Below are 26,149 nucleotides of genomic sequence, written 5' to 3'. Positions count from 1 at the left end.
AATTTAAGAGATGCATAATTACAATACTAACAGTAGATAAAAAAAATCACGTGCCCCATGTACCGCATGTGTCCAACCACTAGTTTTTTAAAAAAATAACAACAAAAATGGAAAACACAAGATACCATAACAAAAGCCAAAACAAACAACAACATAGAAATATAAAAAATACAAAAAATACAAAATTAAAACGAAATGAAAACAAAAACAGATCAGGAAAACCCTCCACTTAAAAGCCCCAAAAGAGAGATTCATCCATAGTACATAAATACAAATGCATCTGCAAAATAGCTTCGAGATAACACCAACAAATAGGAAAAAAGGGCACAAACGAGACACACACACACACACACACACACACACACACAAAACGAGTAAAGAATCAAAGAAGAAAATCGTTCTTCTCTGAAGAAACTGAAAAACACTATGAAGCTGTTACAATCAACTTCGAAAAACAACAACACTTCAATAAAGCTTTAACAAACAGGGGAAGAAATAAAATAAAAGTACAAACCCTTTTTCTATCTTCTTAACGCTTAAACAACCAGTTCTAGACAAAAGCAAAGTATACGGGTAGTCGACGGTCCAAGAGAGCCTAAGGAGCATGTGAACTCAACCACCATAATCATGGATGAGATGAGAGAACAACAAGAGAAAAATATGCGTAGAAAAACGAAAACGACAAAAAATGACAGAAATATGGGAAGGGAGACACCTGGCTGAAATCAGAAATATGTGTGAATTTACGAGCTAATTCAAAAGTCTAACTGAAACAAAGTTTCATCTGAATATAAAAACGGGGCAAAAATGGTAAGTAAAATGAGGGCCACAATCACTGTAGCTTATACGAACTCTGTTTTATAGTATAGGAGAATAGAGGTATCACTTGTCATTGCTAAAATTTCATAGGAACTCAAACAAAAAAAGAAACACTCCAAATGGTCTACATATCACCTTATAAATTATAACAAAACTCATCTCCCTATCTTTCTTATGATGTAACCAACAAATAATATTTTCATTAGGCACTGTATCTGGAAAAAATAAAATAATAACATACATTTGCACCATTAGAACACAATCACTAAATTATAATTTTTTTGGTATTGTAACATGCCAAAATACAGGTTTGACTGACATTATCAAAATGGCAAAACCATTAAAGATGCTCTAAATAGTATACAACAAGAATTGATTCACCCCAGACACAAGAAAAAGTTGGTGAATGTATAGGAACGTTCCTAATAGTGTAAAGAATATAACGGCTGCCTTAAATATGTCACAAGATTCACATTTGAGATAAATTCAGATTTGGTATAAAAGGTTGTCGGTTCAAATTCAAAAGAATTTAGTTTATAGTACAAACACACAAAGATGATGCAGTTTAACCAAATAAGCCCAAGCAAATCCAAATTTCTAAGTAGTCTCTTTTTAGACAAAACAACAGCGATGTGTTAGCTTTTGCTGGTAAAACTTGCATTGACTACCTCTGTTTGGTGAAGCTTCTCAAATGATTCTTCTAATACACTACTGGACAATGCTGAATTCATATGAAAATGCTTTGGCTAATGGGAAACAATGAATGAAAATAAAATGACTATTGTAATTAACTTATATAGTACAAAAATTAAATATACTACATGTGATATTTATTGCCAACAGATTAGGAACATCTTCTACTCAACATATCTGATGGGATAGATTGAAGCATGCTGGTTACGAACTTCTCTCCCTGCATCATGCATACAGTTAATCAATGCTAAAATAGCCAATAAGTTTTATTATGGTAGTGATGATATGTTTACCTCAAGATATTTGGCAAATTTTGGGGTCAAATTCTGTATACCCAACGTCAACAAGGCAAAGGCCATCAGGTGGCGCTGGTGGAGCAGTTGCACGTCTACATGTTGCCCCCGTTAACTTCAGCAATGCATCTTCTTCCGCACCAGCAGCTGCTTCCCTTACTGCCGTTGCCACAATAACTCGAACCATCTACCAATCACAGTCATCGAGGATTATATTTATTCTATGACCAGCCCTTCAGACTAATCAATCTAGTAAACTTCTTTTCTTTTTTATTTTCAAGTTCAATCTTCAAACATTTATATTCATAAGGACCTCCACTAATTCAATGAAGAATAGGAAAGGTCCATCTTGGCAGATGCCTGGAAACAACATGAGTCAAGATCTCCAAGGTCATTAGGCCAGCTGTGGCCCATTTCATTAGTTCTTCTGGTATATTTGAATCATGGATTTCGGTACAAATTTGAAAAGGGAAAGAAAGAGAGGAGACAAATGGAAAAAAAAAAAAATTAACTCATATTTCATTCACATTTTTCTCACAGTTTTCTTTTATATTTCAAATTTCTATCCAAATCCATGATCCAAACACAGCTTCTATATAACACAATTCTAACATGTAACAGCAAAAGAGGCAAAATTATCTACTTAGTTTAATTTTAGAATCATGATTTGAGTATGGAGTTGTGATTTAAGTGTGAAATTGTGAGTTGAGTTTTGAAAAGAGAAAATTATTTGGTTATGAATTTTAAAAAGAGTTTTGAATTTTGAAAAAAGTTTTGAGTTGTATTTTGAGTTATGAGTTGTATTCTAAAATTTTTTGGATTTATTGTTTTTAAATATTTAAAAATGTTTAAGAAAATTTTATTTTATTATTTTAAATAATTTTAAATTTTTTTATTTTAAATATTTTATTGGTTTACTATTTTAAACTAAAAACACAACTTCACACTCAAATCATAACCAAACACATACCTCAAAACTCAATTCAAAAACTCTTTTCAAGATTCTACCAAAAAAAATTAAAAAAAATATTTTTTATTTTGTTCTTTAAAATTATTTTTTATTTTATATTTTTTTTCAAAATATTTTTTTATTTTTTCGAAAAATAAATTTTCTTATTTTTTTAAGTATTGGCCAAATAATTTATTATGATTTAGATATATATAGCAATCTAAAATTTTTTTAAAATTTAAAACAATAAACAAATATTTTTAAAAAAATGTAAGAAAAAAAAATTAAATTTTTTTAAAGATATTTATAAAATAAAGTAAAATATTTAAAATAAAAAAAATAAAATATTTTAAATATTTTAAAAAAATACATCACACAATTGTATGAAATATAGTACACATTAAAAAAATACAACTCAAAACTCTTTTCAAAACTCATAATCAAACAAATTTTATTTTTTCAAAACTCAACTCCAAACTCATAACTCAAAACACAATTCCACACTCAAATCATGATTTTAAAAATAATTTTAAAAACAAAATAAAAAAAATATTTTTTTGAATTTTATTTTTTTAAAATAGTGTTTTAAAAAGAGTTTGGTTATGAGTTTTGAAAAAAGTTTTGAAATGAGTTTTGAATTGTGTGTTTAGTCATGAATTTTGAAAATAATTTTTAAATTGAGTTTTAAATTGTGTATTTGGTTATAAGTTTTAAAAAGAGTTTCGAAATTTTTTTATTAGAATCACAATTCTAAAACTAAACCAAACACTACCCTAGAGTTTTCTATGGGGTTTTATAGATGGTATGGTCAAATGGGAATAAAAGATTTACCTTGCAGACCCAATTAGTTAGAACTGTAAGTCTTCTATTTTGAATTGGGAAGGGTCTTGGGGAGTTATTCGAGAAGATATTAACAATATGTTTACAAAATGATTAGTGGAAAAGTAATTACCTTGCGTAGGAAGCGATTAGCAACCAACTCAACACACATTGCCTTTGTACCTTCAGCATCCTTCCATTGGAATAGATAAGACAAACAATGTTATTAGTAAATACATTAATTAATTAAGTAGGCCATGGAAATTTGAAGAGGCTCAAAGAGCATGAACAAAGGAAAATCTTGAATCCAAATCTAGTATGCAGAGTTACCAAACCTGAACTCATTCAAGCCCTGCAAAGTTCAGCTTCTTAAGATAATCATACCACATAATTGTCACTAGCATTATGTATTTTATGGTGCATTTTTGCACCTTGTATGAGTTCAAAATGCCTACCGAACCACAAATGCTCAAGACTAAATACATAAAGAACACACCTACACAAAGTCATATGAAATATAACCATGGTTACATACTAAACAAGAAAGGAAAAAAGATCGTGGATCCAGCCCAATAGTTGAGTTAGGCCTGAAGTACCTACGTCATCCAACATAAGACTAAGGGAAAAATTCTTACATTACTCCCATGACTCCCCGGAAAGATTCTAGCTTTTCTCATTGAGCAAAATGAAGACAACTGTCTAATATAATTTAATAATTTCTTGCACTGCTAACTAATATTTTGAACATTCTACAAAAAAATAATAATTATAATAATATTTGCAAAGATGTTACTAGCAATATTCCATTCGAAGATGTTGCTAGATCCCATAATATCAAACAAAGCCACTTAATCATCACCGTATTTCATTCAAAAAGATGTTGCTCACAATATTCCATTCAAAGATGCATATATTACTCGCCAAAAGCTATGTGATGGCGGAGGTCAAGGGAGAGGTGGGGCATGCAATAGATGATGGCAGGGAAGATGATTGGGGTTAGCAGTATAGTTGCTAAAACAGGAATCCTGTGTAGGATTGATGAGACGGTCTAGTGGATCAGATCGTAGGATTGGATCGAGGGTAGTAAGATTTTACTTTCCGGAAAAAATACCAATAATGATTATGCATATTAAAAATTTTGTGAAAAATAACCATCCCAACAATTCTACTTGGGATTATATACGACACTACATGATCCTACATGCAATTCTGCTATAATATTGATGCAATTTAGGACCATGGGGAAGAAGTGACGTAGGTGGTGGATGGAGTGTCAAGGGAGGTGGGCAGCCAAGTGGCTATGGATAAGAATCTCAACGCAGATCTTCCGATCTGTTTGAAAAAAGAAATTTAATCTGGATAGTGTAGAAAATCCCCTACAAGTAGGATCATTCAATCTTGAGAGTTGGATGGATCTTATAGGATCATGGAATCCTAATCTGGATCCAATCATACCCAATCCAATTTTTAAGCATTATTTTGTATGATATGAGTTATTTTATTGTAGATTTAATATTTGTTGCCTGACTACCAATTGTACATGGTCCAAATGAATAAAAATAAGTCCTGCTAAATTAAAATAGACTAAAAAAAACAAATAGGAAAACAGGCATTCAAATATTGCAGTAATTTAGAAAGAAAAACTAGCTAGTCAAAGCAACAAACAAAAACCATCTCCAACTATGATTTATTATATATATATATATATTGTAGATTGTGTTTTTCTTCTTTTTTCCATTTCTCTATTTAATTAAATATATGAAGCATGGATACCGGCATGATACGATTCGGATACATCAATATGGAAAAACCTTTAAAAAGAAAGAGACAAGTATGGTAGGGTGTCAAGGTGCGCCCGTCCAAGGGTCAAACACCTTGATGTCACACATATTTGTGCCCTTTTGAGAACCCAAGATATGCCTAAGTTATTTGTGCAAGTACAAGCAAAGGCCCAAGGCATGCTCCAAGACAGCCCAAAGCATGCCATGCGACAGCCCAAGTCAGGCCGCAGCCCCAGCCGCAAACCAGGCCGCACAATCCGCATCCCAGGCCGGCGCTTCGGCCACAGCCCCAGCCACAACAGGCCACAGCCTTGCCCGTGGAGCAGCAGCTTCAGGCCAACTTTCGAGGGACCAAATGAAGTCCTTTAGCCTTGTAAATTTTTATGTAAATACCTTAGTTTTTCTCTTTTTGTAGAATTTTTAGAAATTCATTAGGACTCCTCAAACATAGAAAATGTTTCCTCTTGTAAGCTTGAAAAAGGTTTTCAAAGTTATATTAAGGAGGGGTTACCCAAGTGTTGAACCAGATCACTTGTGCCTTTAATGTACCCCAACTTGGCAATTGGTAAGAATCTTTTGTAGCGCTTTTGTGCATTGTTCAACATATGTAACGCCTACTTTTGCATAATGAAAGAGTTCATTTCACCTTTATATTGTGCAAAGCTTATCTATTGTTGTTTGCTTTAATTTTAGCATATTGCTCGCTATATTGTGACTTGTCTCCAACTTTGTGGCTCATCAACTAATTGATGTTGTGTTTGCTTGTCTTGGCAAACCACTCGGGCTATATTGGCGGGCTGGTAAGGAGAGCAAACTTGTAACGATCCAGAATTTTCCCCTCCGCTTGAACGGAGGAGTTGACGCTCGAGCGGACTTGTGAGGCTCCTAGTATTTTTGCAGTCTGTCCGAGATTCTGAGAGTTGTGAATTTCCGCTCGAGCGTAGAAGTGGTCGCTCGAGCGAACGGCTTTGTTGGTCTGCGCGCTCGAGCGCAAGATTGGGCGCTCAAGCGGTCTTCCTAGTTGAGTTTGAATTTCTGAGACTAGTGGGATTGTTTTTGACCTTTTATTATTATCTTTGGAGCCTCTTAGTTTTATTTTGGAACATTGATCGAAGTGGTAACATGATGGTAAAGTATGATTGGATCAAAAACTTTAATTCGGATAATTTTCCTACAAGAAGCCATCACTCTTTTGTCCTTTTCTTTTTCTACACTTTGAATTTGGGTGTGAGGCTAGAACCATTGGAAAGCTTGTTTTCGGGGCTTCAATTTGGACACAAGAACGACCTAAAACGGAGTCCGGATGAGAGAGTCATGCCCGTTTGAAGTTTTAGTATTTGTGCTGGAAGTAGGTACGCTCGAGCGGGAAAAGCGACGCTAGAGCAGACTGCACGAATTCAGCGACTTAAAAAGCGAATTTCTAAATCATTCTTTGCATATTTCTTTTCCTTCTTCCTTCCTCTCACCCTAGGTCCGAAAACCCTCGATCTTGACCCAAATACCTTCCATTCCCTAAAGATTTGGCCAAGATTTCTTACCAAAAAATGAAGAATACATGAAGCTCAACATTTTCAACCGATTGGATTTTGGATTTGCGAAGGATTCTTCTTGGAGCCTTGATTTCTTGCTTGATCCTTGAGGTAGGGGTCCTAGTTCTTCTTCAATACTTGCATTAATAGATAGATTTGTGGTATTTTGATTATATAAATACAAAATCTATATTTTTGAGCATATAGTGTTATATCATGGAATTTGGAGGTTTAGGGTTTGAAGTGTTGGGGTTCAATTGTTGGGTTAAGGTTATGGATTATGAATCTTAGGTGTATAATCAATAGGAAATTTGGAATAAAAAGTAATGGTGTGAGAAGTTTTAATTTTTCTTCAAAGTCCTGATTTTTCTTGAAAACCCTAAGTTGATTCATGATAATAATTGATGATTGTGCCTAAATTGAAAGTAGAATCATGAAATTGAGAGGTTGAATTATTGTTAGAATTTACCATCACCTACCACCAATTTACCATCACCTACCACCACCTACTCCTCACCTACTCCTCACCTACTACACTCACCCTCTCCTATATAATGAGCCACTCACCATTTGTAATATATATCAATAAACATATCAATCAATAACTCACCATTTGTAATATATATCAATAAACATATCAATCAATAATACATATATTTTTGCATGGTATCAGAGCAGGTTTAGAACCTAGTATTTTCGCTTCCCCGGCGGGCAGCAACCTCACCTTAGCCGCCCGCCGGACCTCAGCCTAGTCCGCTAGAATTTTCTACACATACCTTGAAATTTCTTCGAGTCCACCACCTTCACACCCAACTCCTTCTGAAACTGCATAGCAGACGAATTGGGCTCTGCCGAAGCACCCATTGGGAAGAAAGACTTGATGGTGTCGACAATGGCATCGAAGTCCATCGATGGCGGCAAGAAGCTCGAGTTGTTTTCGTTTTCATCGTTACCCATCTACTGATCCTGAATCTCACATCTCGCAACGACAGTGTCTTCAGTACCCATCAAAGCATTTATCTCTCTCCTAGAAGAAGAAGAAGAAGACCGACCAAGTTGTTGTTGTTGTTGCTGCCCCTGTGGCTCTTGATTTTGCCCAAAACTTGCATTTGTTGAAACCACAGATCCACATGCCTACATAGGTACTCATTCACCTCACACCATTATAATATATTATAATATATTATACAACGCAATACCACCTCAAACAAATCACCGTGGGAACACCATAGTTTGCTCTCACGTGGGAACTTTTCAAAAACAAAACCAGCACACAAGTTTTCATATACCACCAAGGATGTTTGCATTAAAAAAAAAAAAAAAAAAAAAAAGCTGGCTCTGATTTGCACCTCAATACTCTTACTTTTCCTCATGGGCTTGTTCCCACCACACTATTATACTATATTCTATTATTATTATTATTATTATTATTTAAAAAAAAAAAAAAAAACCATTGCAGGTTTTCACAAAACCGTGGGTCACGAAACCTTGTTTTCATTATCTTTTCTTTGCACACACACAAAAAAAAAAAAAAAAAAAAAAAAAAAAAACAGAAGAAGAAGACGAACTGCACACCAAACCATATTTTATTCATCTCAGGGATCCACCCCGATCACCATTTTACACCACACACACAAAAAAAAAAAAAAAAAAAAAAAAACAACAACAACAACAACACAAATCGAAACAGTGGGATTTTCTTCTCTACTCTGCCGCCAGTCTCTTCTTCTTGCCTCCGTCCTGGGTGGCCCTTGACGGTGTTGCCTCCGTGTTTCCCACTCCACTGGGCATCATCACTACTCCCTGCTCCTCCACTGCAGCATATGGCGGCCCTCCAAATCGGAACATAACGGTGGCCTTCCGCTTCAGCTCCTTGTTTTCCGCCTTTAGCACACTTATCTCTGCTCGCGCATCCTTATACATGCGTTGGAGCAGAGCCAGTTGGGCGTTTAACTGCTGCACCTCATTTGTCCTACTCTGCAGCCGGTTCGACAAATTTGTAACCGCAGTCATGGTTTCCACACATGACTTCAATGTATACTGATTGGCCTCCACATCCGACTGCACTGCCATTCTTTGCTCCACAGACCGCATAGGAAAGTTCAACGGAGCAAACTCCGGGGCGCTTGGTTGAGTTTCCAGTGCCACCGCACCAGTTATTTCTCTTGTGGACTCGTTCAGTTCTGGAAAGAGCGTAAGCAGACCATGGGAAGAGGAGGCCATGTTCTGGGTAGCTGGACGGGAAGAAGAGGCCATGTTATGGTTGCTGAGTGTTTCAGAGATGGGTTGGTTACAGAGTGTTTACAGAGTGTTACCAGTGTATCTCTCTCAGCCCACGAAGAGTTTTTCAGAGGTTTCAGACTGGTTTGATTTCCACATGTTCTCTCAGCCTCCGCCTTCATTTATATAGCACATGACGAAGAGGCCGACACGCGCACTGTCGATCACGTGCATCGCCGCGTGTCTGGCACGCCTTTTGATGGCACGTCTTTTTATGGATTGGGCACGCCTTTTGATGGCACGCCTTTTTATGGATTGGGCACGCCTTTTGATGGCACGCCTTTTGAAAGATTGGGCACACCTTTTGAGGGTGCGACTTTTTAAGGGTTCGACAAGACTCTGTAAACTGTCCCGACATTGATTCCGGTTAGCTCCTTTATGGGTCCGACAAGACTCTATAAACTGTCCCGACATTGATTCCGGTTAGCTCCTTTATGGGTCCGACAAGACTCTGTAAACTGTCCCGACATTGATTCCGGTTAGTTTCTACAAGGGTCCAGCAAGACTCTGTAAACTGTCACAACATTGTCTGCTACAACGGTCTGACATGACCCCATAAACTGTCTTCTACATCGGTCTGACACCGCCATCTAGTGTCCTCTACACCGTTATGACACCACCATACAGTGTCCTCTACAACGTTATGACACGCCCATACAGTGTCCTCTACAATGTTATGACACCCCCATACAGTGTCCTCTACAACGTTATGACACCACCATTCCGTGTCTTCACCAATGGTCTGACACGACCATACAGTGTCTCCTATCCTTTTTTATTTTTATGTATTTTCTTGTTTTGTTCCTCTCTTCAAACTCAAGTTGGTTAGTTTCTATCCTCCTTGAGTTTGCGGGGGGCTGTTAGAATTTACCATCACCTACCACCAATTTACCATCACCTACCACCACCTACTCCTCACCTACTACACTCACCCTCTCCTATATAATGAGCCACTCACCATTTGTAATATATATCAATAAACATATCAATCAATAACTCACCATTTGTAATATATATCAATAAACATATCAATCAATAATACATATATTTTTGCAATTATACATACACAAGTTTAATTGAATTTTGGAAGTGTTTGAAAATTATGTTAAAAATTAGCGAATGAACCTTTATTATGGATATTGTAAATCATACTATAATATGAAATGAAATTTGGGAAAAAGATTTGTTAACAATATGGATGACATGAGCCTTGGGATGAAATGATGAAATGGAGATTTAAGAGTTCATCTTGAATTATGTTGAATTACATTTAATGATGTTGAATTGAATCATGTTGAATTGTGTTGATTATGTTAAATTGTGTTGAATAATGTTGAATTATATTGAATTGAGTTGAACTTTGTTAAATTGTGTTGAACTATGTTGAGTTGTGTTGAATCATGTTGAGTTGTGTTGAGTTGAGTTGTGTTGGGTAGTGTTGAGTTTGAGTTGAGTTGTGTTGGGTAGTGTTGAGTTTGAGTTGAGTTGTGTTGAGTTTGAGTTGAGTTGTGTTGGATGGTGGTGTTGGTACCCGCGCGGGGAGTTGAAAAAGGTTTTTGGGGGCCCACGTCCCGCCGTATAGTAGCCGGCAAATGTGGGGGTGGTTGTGAATTCAAGGTGCCCAATTGCCCTATCTAGGCTTATCGCTGGATGAATGTGAGAAAAGTGTTTTTGGGTGTCCACACAGTCCTGCCGTATTGTAACCGGCAAAAGTGAAAAAATGATTTTTGGGTGTCCACACAGTCCTGCCGTATAATAGCCAGCAAAAGTGGAAAAAAGGATGGTTTTCAAAAATGTTTTCGGTGCCCACATCCCGTTGTATAGTAGCCAGCAAATGTGGGGGGATGGTTTTAAAAAGTTGAATAATGATTTATGGAGAAATATGGTTTCTGGAAGAAAATGGCTTTTGAGAAAATGGTTTTTGGGAGTTCACTTTCCGCCGTATAGTAGCCGGCGAAAGGTAGAAAGTGTTATGGATTCGGTGCCCACTATCCCGCCGTAGTAAGTCGACAAAAGGTGAATTGTGTTGAAATGTGTGTTGACAAGTGCGTTGAGTTGGTGATGTTATTTGTGACTTGTGATGAATATGTGAAATTGCAAATTGATGTGTAATTTGGTTTAAAGAGGAAATGTACATAGGCATTATTTGTAAAGAATGGAACCCAAAAATGGGTAAGGGATTATGGAATGGTGATAGTGAACTTAATAAATTAGTTGTGGCAATAAAGGTAAATTATGAGTGTTGTTCTGTAAATAAATTAAGGAACTTGAACTTGAAGTTATGGAGTTCTAAATAAATATAATGAGTAGAAAGGAAGAATGAAAGAAATAGAGGAATATTAAAAATGGAAATTAAATGAAAAACATTTTGGGAATTGGTTAATAATTTTTAAATGATGTTTCTCAAATATGTTTGTTTTACAAGGATCTATGGTTTTCTAAGGTTAAGGGATAAATTTTAATGGCTGAAGGTTTTTTTTTCTTAAAAGCGTTTAAAAAGTTTTCGAGAAAAATGCACTTTACTTATGATATTTTGAAATTACAAAATGTCACCCTACTATATGGTATCACCCTGCATGCATGATCATTTCTATCTATGGGTTAGTTATTGATTGAGAACTATGACATTCCTATTGGGCATTAGTGCTCACCCCTTGTTTTATTTTTTTACAGGAAGAAAATTTGGATTCATGGTTGAAGAGTTACGAAGTCCATAAGTCTGTTTGTGTAATTACGTTGTGGATGTGAAGGAAGTAATTGTTGTATATTGATATTTGTATTTATTTATTTGTAGCTTCTCAGTAGGAGATTGACATATATTGTTGTCATTATAATGTTCATTGAGAGAAAGAGAGAGAGAATATGTATTATTGTATTTCTATTACTCAAGGGTAATAGATATTTGTAAAAAATAAAAATAAAAATAAAAAAAAGGACCTAAATTACAGGCTTTGGTAATGTTTTCGTGTAATTAAAACTTGGGGCGTGACAAAACTAGTGCCACACACTTGCATCCTCTTGGCAAGGCTTCCGCATAGTCAAAGTGTGACAGTCTCCCCCACTTGAATGGTCGACATCCTCGGCAACTTTGCCCAATAATCATCAATCTCATCTTGAAAAGTTGTCAAATCTACCTTCATTGATCAACTAAGCAAGGCGAAATACTTCACCAAGCTAGATCTCCAGCCGGGGTAATATCAAGTGAGGATTGCTGAGGGAGATGAGCCAAAAACCACTTGTGTTACTTGGTATGGCTCCTATGAGTTTCTTGTCATGCCTTTTGGCCTGACTAATGTACCAACAACTTTTTGCACTACGATGAATGAAGTCTTTCAAGAATACTTGGACTAATTTGTGGTGGGATACCAGTATAATATTGTGATCTATAGCTCTACTTTAGAGGAGCATGTGGAGCATCTCAAGAAGGCATTTACCAAGCTAAGGAAACACAATGTCACAAACTAGGCGCTTGTCATCCTCCTGATAAACCGGCTTCACGAGTGGTACTACATACCCCTGTGATGTATGTGCAAACACCAACACAGGTGATGCGATAGGAATCTACCTTGCTTGCCTTGCCGCTCACAAACTGATGTGCTTGCAAGGTGCTTGATATAGAACTCGCATTACCAATGAATCGGTACATGTCATGCTACCACCGCCAATCCCTAAAGCTCTCATCAGGGGACATTACCCTACTTGCCTTCATGCTTGTCCGTTCCCTTACCCATGAGAACCCAGCCCCGCGCAAACATCACTTTTAGTTTTTCCAAGCCAACCGTGCGGCCTTAAATGCTTGACACCCGCCTGGTTTGCACCTAAGCCTTCTTGGAAGAGTGCTAGAAGAGATTCACACACATGAAGATTTCTAGAGAGAGAAACAATTCTAGAGAGAGAAGCTTTTGGATAATGCTTGCTTTGTATTCACTTGGATGGTTTGGGCAAATGAGGCCCTCCCCTTTATATAGGCTATAAGGAACATTCTAGAGATACAAGGATGGAGAGAATTCTAGATTCTTTCCTCATCTTCTCAAATATCCTATTCTAAAATATACAAAAATAATATATAAGCTTCTAGAATTATATACAAGGTTCTACCAATCTCTGGAGTATTCTAGAGAATTCTAGTTTATTCTATTTAGCCTCAAAATTATAGCCATTCTCTGGGACTTTTGGCAGGATGTGACATTCTACCCCACCTAGGCCGGCGACATCCTCGTCGCGCCTTCCTCGCGAAATCTTTGTATTTGTTCTTGGAACTGCCACAAAGCATCCACCGGTTCCCAACTAGCCTCGCTTTCTGGTGATCCTTTCCACTTGACCATGTACTCCGTGCAAGGAGGAACTTCTCGTGGCCGAATGACTCGATCAGCCACCATGTATTTTGCCTCCTTGTCATAGGAGGTTACTAGTGCTATCGGTGCTCACGATTATTCTCCTCGGCTTGGGTCTTCCAGGTTGGCATGATAAGGTTTCAAGTTGCTCACGTGGAAGACTGGATGAATTTTAAGCCTTAAAGGTAGATGCACTTGGTAGGAAACCTCTCCCACCTTCTTTGCGATCGGGAATGGTATTTCATATTTCCTCACCAACCCCTTATGCACCTTCCGTAGAGACTTGAACTGTTGAGGCAATAGCTTGACTAGCACCAAGTCCCCAACTTGAAATTCCACCTTTCGTCTCTTCTTGTCAGTCCACTTCTTCGTTTTCTTGGAGGCCTTGTCCAAGTATGTCCATGTCACATCAGCCTATTCATGCCAACCTTTAGCCATCTTGAATGCAGTAGGACTTTTTCCTATATAGCCCGTCATCACCGTGTGAGGTGTCAATGGTTGTTAACCAGTGGCTAACCCGAAGGGACAGTGGTTTATAGACTCGCTCCGCTGCAAGTTGTAGGAGAATTGGACCACATCCAATAACTTTACCCAATCTTGTTCGTTGGCACTTACAAAGTGCCTCATGTAGAGTTCCAACAAGGCACTCACCCTCTCTGTGATGACCCCATTCTATGTTATCCCGTTAATCTTTAATTACACTTGTGATTATGTGCTTAATATAATTTTGGATGCTAAGCATGTGATTATATTCACTTTTGAATTCATATTTGTTCATCGTAGGAAAATATTTTCGGTATTCTATAATAAACTGAAATAGAGGGCCATAGAGGCGACAGAAACCGAAATTGACTGTATCATTGTGATTAGCATAATTTTTAGAGCATACGGTGAAATTTAATTAAAAATTGATTCGGATTAAAATAATTAGATTAAAGTGATTAAAATGAGTGTAATTGCTTAACCTTAATCAAGATTGATTAGTCTAAGCTAACCACCCACTATATATAGGACTAATTAATGTTTGAGTTCATATATTTGAGCTCATCTTCAAGTCTTGGCTGAGATTATACACTATAGAGAGAGAGAGAGAGAGAGAGAGAGAGAGAGAGAGAGAAATCAAGGGAGAGAAGGGGAAAGCTTGAGAGATTGAACTCAAAGCTTGGAGATTAGGAAGATTCACTCAAGTTTTAGCTAATTTGGAAGAGTTAAAGGCTCTAGGTGAGTAATTGAACCTCAAATTGTAAATTGAAATCATATATTGTGAGAATTCAAGATATGAACTTAACATGAAGAATTTCGTATTGAACCACACATGCATGCATAATTTTGGTGAGTCTCATGCATATGAGTATCATTTATACCATTTGAGATAAAATTAGAGACTACATTGCACATGCATGCATAATTCATGAAGTTATGGAACTTGATTGCATGAGTTTTGAAGTTATGAAAAAGAATTTGAAATGATTTGGGACATGCATGGTGAATTCCCCAAGTTTGGGCTTTGATTTTGTAAACTAAGCTAATAATTGTATTGTGACCCGATTTCCGTATGTGCTATGAATTGTGTAGGGTCAATCGCGAGGACGAATCAACCATCTAAACACAATGAGTAATATCTTAGTAAATATATTTTCATGTATGTTATTTTCTAACTACTACCTATGTGGTAAGTTTTCCGAATTCATGAATTTGCATTATGAATGAGTATTCTACCTGTCTGATTCGTAAAAGACTTGAAACGTGATTGATAAGCACGAAATTATAAGATTGGACCAAAGGTCATTTTGTACAAATATGAAATGGGCCTAAGGCCGTTTAGTATATTTGATAAGGACACTGGATGGGCCTAAGACCGTTTGGAATGTTTAACAAGATAGACCTAAGGTCATCTTATATATGAATTGGACCGAAGAGCGTTTTGTATGTGAATACGAATGTGAACATGATTATAAACATTAATGCGCGTATGCATATGTTGGACCAAAGGTCGTTTCGATTATAAATGAATGCTTTGAATCAGAGGTCATTTCGATTATGAATGTATTGAACCGAAGGCCGTTTTGAATATGAATGTATTTGACCAAATGTCGTTTTGTATATTGGACTCAAAGTCGTTTTGTCCTTTCAATACATTCTGAGTGTAATGGATTGGACCCGAGGTCATTCCGCTATGATTTGGTTAAGTCCGTCTACGTTACACGGACTCGGGTGCGGGTATCGGGTACAGGTATCGGGTACGGGTGTGTATCTAAGGGTCGGACACTTTAAAATTAAAAATTAAGAATACGTGGATATGGATCCAAATTAGGATACGGGTACGGGGATACGTTAAATAGTTATTTTTAAATATATTTATTATATGAAGATGAGTTTAAAAAGTTTAAGGAATAACAAATTTTATTAAAAAAATAATAAATAAATAATAAATAAAAATTATAAACATTATTTTAGACATAAAATAAATTATATTATATATGACAAAATAAATTATTTTAATTTTAGACATAAAATTATGTTATTTATGATATATTATATTATATAACATTTTTTTGAATAAATAATATTATATAATATGAATAATATTATATTAATATGGTTTATATTATATATAATTCAAATTATATTAAAAAGAAGAGTCAGAGAGAGACTGATCAAAAAAGAAAAGAGAGAGAGAGAGAGTGACGAAGAGACGATTGAGATCGAGATCAAAGGGGAAGACGAAGGAGCACAGTAGATCGACTTCGCAGATCGATCAACTTCACAGATCGATCGATGCTCTGCAACCAAGTCAAATTGAAGTCGAAGGCCAGGTTCTCTCCTTGCTCTCTCCTCTTTCGATTCTTCTACCGTATCCGTTTCTAAGGAGCCGTATCTCGGCCGTATCCCGCACCCGTACCCATGTCATGTCGTGTCGACACGGGTACCTTCGAAATTCCAAAGAGTCCGTGTAACATAGAAGTCCATTATGAATGAATATTATGCTTCACATGTATTAAGTACAAGTATGATTTGTGTATATGCGAATCTCATTCATTAACCTCTTTACTCCGATATTATTCATTGGGTGTTAGCTCACTCTTTATTTATATGTAGGTGAGCAGCAGGATGCCCAGCCTCAACCCTAGTGAACCCATTAAGGATACCAGATACCGTGAAGTCTATTATGGGCGCCTCATGTGCAAGGCATTGCTTATAAATTTTCTTTTGTTTACTTTTGAAGTCCTGTAGGACCAAGTCTGTATATGACTCTTTTTGAATGATCTTGGATATATGTATGTCTTTAATGCCTGAATGGTGTGAGTTATTAATATAATGTGTAAAGTTTTTGTAGTATCATATATGCACAACTCATTGGACAAAATTTTTAATTATGCTTCCGCTTCTGGCCCCCTATTATTGTTAAATATGACTGATTTCTGTCTAAGGCCGTGGGTAATCTCATGATTACTGGCCGGTTATGATCCTAACCTCTAGGGGCGGGTTCGGGTCATGACACTCTCAGTTTGCCCATCCGTTTAAGGGTGAAAGCTTGTGGAAAAGTGTAAATCAACCCCAATACTTTGAATAGCTCGGTCCAAAACCGTCCAGTGAAGCAAGGGTCGCAGTCACTCACGATAGTTTTAGGCATTCCCCAATACTTCACCACATTCTTCATGAACAACCGAGCCGCTTCCTCCGTTGTGCAATTTGTTGGGGCCGCTATAAATGTGGCATACTCAGAAAATCTGTCGACCACCACCATGATAGAGCCACACCCATCCGACTTAGACAACGCTGAGATGAAGTCCATGGTGACGCTTTCCCACAACTTCTCCGAACAAGCAATGGGTCCAACAACCCTCCCGGCACTTGTTGCTCTATCTTGTCTTGCTAGCACACTAGACAGGTCTTCATATATGCCTCCACTTCATTCCTCATCCTTGGCCAATAGTAGGTTGTCTCTAGCAAAGCTCGCGTACGTTTTTGTCTAGGACCGCCCACTTTGTGTCATGGCATTCCTTAATTAGGTTCCTTCGCAAGTTACTCCACTTTGGAACATAGATCCGCTTCCGCTTTGTGTAGGGAATGCCATCTTCCTCCCAAACCGCTTTGTCTTTCCTTCTTTGGCCATGCCTTCTTTGATTTGCCCCAGCAACTTCCCTTGAAGCTTCACAATAGCAGCCAATTCAGCCTTTCGACTTATTGAATCCGCCACAAGGTTTGCTTTGCCAGGCTTGTACTCCATGATGTAGTCAAGGTTGGCCAATAAGTCTTGCCACCGTGCCTGCTTTGGACTCGGCTTCTTTTGAGTTTGGAAATAGCTTGTGGCTACATTGTCAGTCTTTACCACAAACCTAGAACCAAGTAGGTAGTGCCACCAAGTCCTTAGACAATGTATAATGGCTATCATCTCCTTTTCTTGGACCGTAAAACGCCACTCCGTATTGTTGAGCTTTCGACTTTCGTAGGCAATACGATGTCCATCCTGCATCAAGACACCTCCAATGGCAAAATCTGATGCGTCAATGTGTACCTCGTATAGCTTGGCACAATCTAGTAGAGCCAAGACCGGTTCCTCCGTTATTGCCTCCTATAGCTTGTCAAAAGCATCTTGGCATTTCTCTGTCCATTCCCATGGTTTGCTTTTCTTAAGCATGTCAATAAGAGAGGCTGCTTTCGCCGAATAGCCCTTGATAAACAACCAATAGTAGTTGACTAGCCCAAGAAACGACCGTAGCTCCGTCTTATTGGGTGGTCCCCACTCATTGATTGCCTTCACTTTGCCTTCCTCCATGCTAAGCTTGCCTCCCTTGATTATGTGACCAAGGAAGGAAACTTCATCCCTCGCAAATGAGCATTTTTCCCTCTTAACATAGAGTTCATTTTCCTTTAGGGTCGTGAATATGGTCCGCAAGTGTTCAACATCCTCCTCCAGAGTGGTGCTATAAACCACAATGTCATCCAACCACCATGAACCGAACCAAGTAGGGGTGGAATATCTTGTTCATCAAAGTACAGAAAGTGGCGGGTGCGTTGGTTAGACCGAAGGGCATCACTAAAAGAACTCATAAGAGCCATAGCGTGTCACACAAGTGGTTTTTGCAAGAAGGGAGACTGCTGCTCATTTGGGGTAAGAAGGCCAAAGATAAGTGACCGCGACCCTCGCTTCACTGGACAGTTTTGGACTGAGCTATTCAAAGTATTGGGGTCGGATCTACACTTTTCCCAAGCTTTCACCCCCAAACAAATGGGCAAACTGAGAGGGTGAGTGCCTTGTTGGAACTCTACTTGAGGCACTTTGTAAGTGCCAACCAGTAAGATTGGGTAAAGTTATTGGATGTGATCCAATTCTCCTACAACTTGCAGCAGAGCAAGTCTATAAACCACAGTCCCTTCAGAGTTAGCCACTGATCAACAACCATTGACACCTCACACGGTGATGACGGGCTATACAAGAAAAAGTCCTGTTGCATCAAGATGGCTAAAGGATGGCATAAATAGGCTAATGTGGCACGGACATACTTGGACAAGGCCTCCAAGAAAATGAAAAAGTGGGCTAACAAGAAGAGACGAAAGGTGGAATTTCAAGTTGGAGACTTGGTGCTAGTCAAGCTATTACCTCAACAGTTCAAGTCTCTACAAAAGGTGCATAAGGAGTTGGTGTGGAAATATGAAGGATCATTCCCGGTCGTAAAGAAGGTGGGAAAGGTTTCCTACTAAGTGCAACTACTCCAAGGCTTAAAATTCATCCAGTATTCCACGTAAGCAACTTGAAACCCTATCATGCCGACCTGGAAGACCCAAGCCGAGGAGAATCATCGCGAGCACTGAAAGCACTAGTAACCTCCTACGACAAGGAAGCATAATACATGGTGGCTGATCGAGTCATTCGGCGACGAGAAGTTCCTCCTTGCATGGAGTACTTGGTCAAGTGGAAAGGACTACCAAAAAGCGAGGCTAGTTGGGCACCGATGGATGCTTTGTGGCAGTTCCAAGAACAAATACAAAGATTTCGCGAGGAAAGCGCGACGAGGACATCGCCGGCCTAGGTGGGAGAGAATGTCACATCCTGCCAAAAGTACTAGAGAATGGCTATAAAATTTAAAGCTAAATAGAATAATCTAGAATTCTCTAGATCACTCCAGAGATTAGTAGAACCTTGTACATAATTCTAGAAGCTTGTACATTATTCTTATATATTCTAGAATAGGATATTTGAGAAGATGAGGGAAGAATCTAGAATCCTCTACATTCTTGTATCTCTAGAATGTTCCTTATAGCCTATATAAAGGGGAGGGCCTCATTTGCCCAAACCATCCAAGTGAATACAAAGCAAGCATTCTCCAAGAGCTTCGCTCTCTAGAATTATTTCTCTCACTAGAAATCTTCAAGTTGTGAATCTCTCCTAGCTCTTTTCCAAGAAGGCTAAGGTGCAAACCAAGCAGGAGTCAAGCATCTAAGGCCGCAGGGTTGGCTTGGAAAAACCAAGACTATGACAGTTGGTATCAAACTATGATGGGGACGGTACGTGGGACTCACACCAAGCATCTTCATTGTGGAGTCTGCACCAAGGTTGGTGTCCGCATGGGGCGGGTTCCCATGGGTAAGGGAACGGACAAGCATGAAGGCAAGCAGGGTAATACCCCCCTATCAAGGGCGTCAGGGATTGGCAGTGGTAACATGTTACGTACCGACTCATTAGTAATGCAAGTTCTACACCAAGCACCTTGCAAGTGCATTAGTTTGTGAGCGGCAAGGCAAGCAGGGTAGATCCCTATCGCATCACCTAGGTTGGTCCTTGCACATACATCACGGGGGTACACAGTACCACTCATGAAACCGGCTTCTTGGGGAGGATGACAAGCGCTCAGTCTATTACATTGTGCTCCCTTAGCTTGGTAAATGCCTTCTTGGGATGCTCTACATGCTCCTCTAAAGTAAAGCTATAGATCACAATATCATCCAAGTATACCACTACAAATTGGTCCAAGTACTCTTGGAAGACTTCATTCATCATAGTGCAAAAAGTTGCTGGAGCATTAGTAAGGCCAAAAGGCATGACAAGAAACTCATAGGAGCCATACCCATGTAACACAAGTGGTTTTTGGCTCATTTCCCTCGGCAATCCTCACTTGATATTATCCAGGCCGGAGATCTAGCTTGGTGAAGTATTTTGCCTTGCTTAGTTAATCAAATGAAGGTAGACTTGACAGCTTTTCAAGATAAGATTGATGATTATTAGGCAAAGTTGCCCAGGACGTCGACCATTCAGTGGGGGAGACTGTCACACTAACTATGCGGAAACCTTGCCAAGAGGATACAGGTGTGTGTGGCACTAGTTTGCTCTCCTTACTAACCCGCCAATATAGCCCAAGTGGTTTGCCAATACAAGCAAACACAACATCAATTAGTTAATGAGCCACAAAGTTAGACAAGTCACAATATAGCAAGCAATATGCTAAAATTAAAGCAAACAACAATAGACGAGCTTTGCACAATATAAAGGTGAAATGAACTCTTTCATTAAGCAAAAGTAGGCATTACATATGTTGAACAATGCACAAAAGTGCTACAAAGATGCCTTACCAATGGCTAAGTTGGGGTACATTAAAGGCCCAAGTGGTGGTTCAACACTTGGGTACCCCTCCTTAATATAGCTTTGAAAACCTTTTTCAAGCTTACAAGAGGAAACATTCTCTATGTTTAAGGAGTAATAATGAATTTCTAAAAATTCTACAAAAGGAGAAAAATTACAAGACTTGTCTCAAAACACCTCTAATACTAAGTGTGGTGGGTAAAAATTGAACCACCTTAACTACGGCTACACTCCAGCGTGAATGCGGTTGAATCTCACCTAAAACACTCAAGAAAATATGAAGAACCCAGCTGGTGGGCAGCTAGGGACTCTCCGATACATAAGTTAGTGTAGTGTGTAAAAATTGAACCACTTAGGTTGCAACGGCGACGCAGCGGATATAGCTTAATTCCTGACCTGAAAAACACTTAGATAAAGGTAAAGGGGGGTGGCTAGAGCAGCATAGGGACCCTCCGATGCTTAAGTCAGTGACAATGTAAACAAAGGTCCAAGATTCTAAGAATAGGGTTCAGGTTGTAGTCCCTATGTACCTTAATGGTGCTGATTGCTTCCCCTTTTATAGCTGGCTCCTACTAGTCATCATGGGCTGTTAGGTCTCTCTCCACTCCTCACGTCAACCCCATTTCTTTAGGGATTATGTTCCACCAGCTGCTAATTTCTAGGAGTTGGTTGAGCCTAAGGAGGAGATACGTGGGTTGACTGGGTCTGCGCCCTTCCTAGGCGTGCTTTCTGCCGCCTTTCTTCTGTCCTAAAACTCCTCTGACCTAGTCTGGACCCGGGCCTTAATTATCTTGGGCCGACCTTTTGCTGGTGTTGTGACCTTCCTATCGCTAGTCCAGGACATTCAGTCCTCCCTCAGCCTGATTTGTTTTAGCCTCCCACAATTGCCCCCAAATCTGGCTTCTTTTCTCTTTCTGGGCTGAAAAAGGAGTCGGAGTTTTGATTACAATTGCAGGGGGGTTTTGCCTGTAATCCTAGGGCTTCGTGCCTATTGTTTCAATTTTCGAATGGCGGGATGTCTTTTCGCCTGTCTCACCGCCTCTGCTTTAGGACACGTGGCCTCAAACCATTAGCCCTAACCCGATGCGTCTGCCATACGAAGCGACTAGCATGTCCGTTCAAAATTATTTTTGGCACTATAAATTTCCCACCAAAGTCCTTCCCTCAATACTCACTAGTTCCTTCGGGAAAAAAGTAAGAGAGAAGATTCCAGCTATAGCGCTTTCGATCTGACGATTTTCCGTTCCAATCTTCTTTCTATTAACTATAAATCTCCTTCTCTCTCCCATTTCTTGATGTTGTTCCTTTTCTGGTCTTATGGGCAAGTATTGCATCCTTCTAGAATCCCCTTCCTCCTTGGCCACCTCCCACGAACAATTTGGCATCCCAGATGATGTCCGTATACATCCGCGGAAGGATGCTGACAACCTTGAAGGTGGCCCAGATTACACTTGCATGCCCCTTGTCGTTATTATTGAGAGAGGGGTAAGGTTTCCCCTAAGCCCATTTTTGAAAGAGTGCATGTGTTCTTGGTCCCTTGGCCCCATTCAACTCTCTACTAACATCTACAAAGTTGTAAATGGGGTTTCTGAGTTAAACCAAGCCCAGGGCACCCACCTTGGACAGATGGAGCTATTGTCCATCTATGTTCTTACAGCGTGCCAAGGCCCCAACTGAGGACCTTAAGTATTAATTGAGGCCAAAAAGTGCCTCAAAGAAACTCATCACCGTCCTTCCCGAAACCAACAAGGACCTAAAGGAGGATATTGTGACGAATTCTAGGAATTGGGAATTTGAGAGCTCTCTCCATACTTGGTCTGTACCCAAAGCCTTCAGAAGAGCAGGTCCTTTTCGTTCTTTATTCTCTCTTTATTGTTCCTTTGAATTTGTATGGCTAACTTGTTCTTAACTATTCCTTCTCTTTCTGCCAGATCCCAACATCAACATGGTGAAGCACCTTCGTAAATACGTCATTCGTCAGGCAAAATTGGAGAAGGTCTGGAACATCCCTGTGGATGAGAAGTCTGCTCTTAAACTTCTGGATTTTGAATCCTCTGCATCCCATTTGAAAGACGAAAAGCGATCATCCCAAGCTTCTTTCGAACAACAAGAAAGCTCCACTGGTGGTCCTACCGAAAGAATTTCTGATCCTATCATCAACCTTACTGACCCACCCATCCATAGACGAAGAAGTTGAGGATTTGGTTGCTGCCCTTGCACGCCGTTCTTCGAGAACTGCGAAAACCACTACCCCTCATTCCATCAAGAAGAGGAAATTGCAAAAAGGTGCAGAACTTCTGGCGGTGAAGCAGGAAGGAGCTGCGCTTTCTGCTGTCGCCGCCACTACCACCGGTGCTAGTGGGTCCATTACCCCTGAATCTGTAAAATCGAAACAATTTACCCCTTCTACAATTACAACTGTTGCTGTTGACCCTGAGGATCCCACTACAAAACACCCCAAGACACAAGAGGGTAGCAAAACTGTGTCCTACGAGGTCTCTGATGATTAGTTCAGGCCTCAAATGCTGCTTCCTAACCGCTGCTATGTGTCCAAGAATGACAGCCTAATGGAAGTTCCTGAACTGCGCTTCCAACTCAGCAAAGGTATTACCCTGCACAAGGACGATGGCCTCCGTCCAACTTTTAGATGATGCTTCTCTGGTCCGCACTGGTGTGGTCAGCGCCTTGAGGGTAAGTCTTTTTGTACTTAGGCATTCTCTATTCCTTGCATTTTGATTGAGTTTAATCACTTTTTTCTTCTGTAGGCCATCCAGGTCTGTCACGAAAGTCTGACCAAAATGGACTCCTACAAGGCTGAAGCCTACATCCAATCTGTCAAGGCCTCTGGTGCTCTGAAAGCTTCTACTGATATGGAGAAGAGACTCAAGTTGAAGTCCGACTAGGTTCTGAAGCTTACAACTGAAAAAGAAGTTGCTGAGAGTGCAGCCCAACTAGCCAAGACCCAACTAAAAGAGTCCCAAGAGAACCTGGCCTCTGTTCTTGCTGCAAATGAGATGCTAAAGACGGAAGAGAAGGGGAAGCTAGATAAATGCCGCAAGGATATTAACGAGAAATATTTGCAACAGATCTATAAGCTTCAGGACGATCTGTTCATTGATAGCTGGAAGGCTGCCTTGGCTAAGGCTGGGATTACTCCTGGTTCCTCCCAGTATTCTGACCCAATTTTGCCCTGGAAGAAAGATTCACCACCAGCGGAAGAAGCTGAAGGGGAGGACTCTGAGAAGACTTTGAGGAGGAGGTGGAGACTGCTCTAGATGGGAGTGCCCAAAATGCTGCTGCTCCTACTAATGAGGTTAAGCTTCCTGTCCCTGAGCCTCAAGAGAAAACTTCTTCTAATGCTCCATCTATTCTTCCTACCCCTGTTTCTTCTAGAGCTGCTGAAGCTGGTGTTACCTAGATCCCTGCTGTGATAAAAGATTAAGAAACTTGCCTTTTGTTTTTTTTTTTTTTTTTATTATTTTTTTTTATCTTTTATATTTTATTTATTTATTTATTTATTTTTATTTTTTTTGACTGTGGCCTAGAAACTTTTGTATGGTTCAGTCCTTTTGATGTAATTGTAACTTTTTGCAAATAGAAGTTTTTTGTGTTTGTTTTTATCCAAATATTAGGTATTTTCTAAATGTTTTTCTAGACTGAAATAAGTGTGTAAGGCGCCCTGTTTACCCCCCTAGCTTGGATGGCATTGAAAACAAAGGCAACCAAGCTACAAAAAATTGGCAAAATGCTAAATTTGGAGAAATTTGACTAAGGCAAAGTCTGAGGAAATTTCAACGACGCAGAAATTTAGAAGAAAATTGACAAAGTAAAATTCGAGAAATTTTGACTCAGTAAGAAATTCAACTACCCCTGTATCTAAGGGAGTCTGCTTTCTTGGACGTAAAAAAGCCTTTACAAGATCCGTTCAAGTCCAAGAATCCCAATCCAGAACAGGATTTGCTTGCTACATTCCTAAGTAGGAAAGTCATGTTTCTTGGACTAAGAAATTCTAAAAACCTAAATCTAGAAAGGGATTGTTCTACTTTTCTGATTCACAATCCGTCTTACACTCTTGAATAAGCATGTTCCTGTAAGGACTTACTTGAAAAATAACCATCCAAGAGAGTCTTGAACAATTTGTTTGAATACAAGAACAAAGCTGTGATCCAGAACAAGATTACATCATGTGCTGGATTGTCATCTGTTCTTGTACTCAAGCAGTTGCTAGAAATTTTACTTAAGCAGAGAACCATTGGGGATAGAATTTTGCTAATCAAGAATTCCAGAAAAATTGCGTATTTACAAACTGTTTCTGAAACAAATACTTACTGAAAATAAATCTTAAGGTTTGCAGTGTTCGAAGGACGAGGTACAGCCTTACAATCCATATCTTCCAAATGATAAGCCCCATTTCTGCCTATTGAAATGACTTTATATGGGCCCACCCAATGGGGGCCTAACTTTCCATCAGTTGGATTCTTCTGACTACCCAAAACTCTTCGCAAGATTAGATTTCTTGGCTGGAATTCTCTGAGGTGGACTTTCTTGTTGCACCCTTTTGAGAGCTGCTTTTGATAATTTGCCAGTCTGACCAGAGCTGTTGCTCTCCTTTCTTCGATTAAATCCAGGCTGCGAGCCAAGGCTTGTTCATTCTGTAGCTCTCTGTAAATTTTTGATCGCATTGTGGGCAATCCGACTTCCAATGGGATAACGGCTTCAGTTCCAAAGGCCAAAGCGTAGGGTGTCTCACCTGTTGCCCTTCTAGGCGTTGCACGATAGGCCTAGAGAACATTGGGCAATTCATCAACCCGCCTTCCTTTCAACCTTTCCAAGCGCTTCTTCATCCCCTCCAGCACAGTCTTGTTGAAGGCTTCCGCCTGACCATTACTTTTGAGGATAGCAAGGGGTTGAAAAGAAGTTTTTTTATTCCCAATCCTGAGCAGCAATTTTTGAACAAGGTGCAGTCGAATTGTGTACCATTGTCGGAAATGAATGCATGTGGGATGCCAAACCTAATTACGATGCTACGCCAAGCGAAGTTCTTGATATTCGGGTCCTTGATTGTAATCA

At 39.2% G+C, this 26,149-nt stretch overlaps 1 protein-coding gene across 3 annotated transcripts in view; it reads right to left on the bottom strand.

Moving 5' to 3' along the window:
• Positions 1–1,293: 1,293 nt before the first annotated feature.
• The window catches only part of LOC114274766 (Pseudouridine synthase family protein), a 60,258-nt gene continuing 35,402 nt past the window's right edge, over positions 1,294–26,149 (bottom strand). For all 3 annotated transcript variants that reach the window (XM_082903734.1, XM_028216737.2, XM_028216738.2), the window contains 3 exons: positions 3,707–3,766; positions 1,806–1,992; positions 1,294–1,732 (listed from right to left, as the gene is read on the bottom strand). In XM_082903734.1, the coding sequence (XP_082759860.1) occupies positions 1,807–1,992; positions 3,707–3,766 (246 nt within the window). In that variant the 3' untranslated portion in view covers positions 1,294–1,732; position 1,806. The remainder of the gene's footprint in view (positions 1,733–1,805; positions 1,993–3,706; positions 3,767–26,149) is intronic.

This window comes from Camellia sinensis, chromosome 13 (genome assembly GCF_055761805.1).
Source record: "Camellia sinensis isolate YWXY chromosome 13, ASM5576180v1, whole genome shotgun sequence".
NCBI classification, from domain to species: Eukaryota; Viridiplantae; Streptophyta; class Magnoliopsida; order Ericales; family Theaceae; genus Camellia; species Camellia sinensis.
This window is presented reverse-complemented; position numbering and strand designations above follow the sequence as displayed.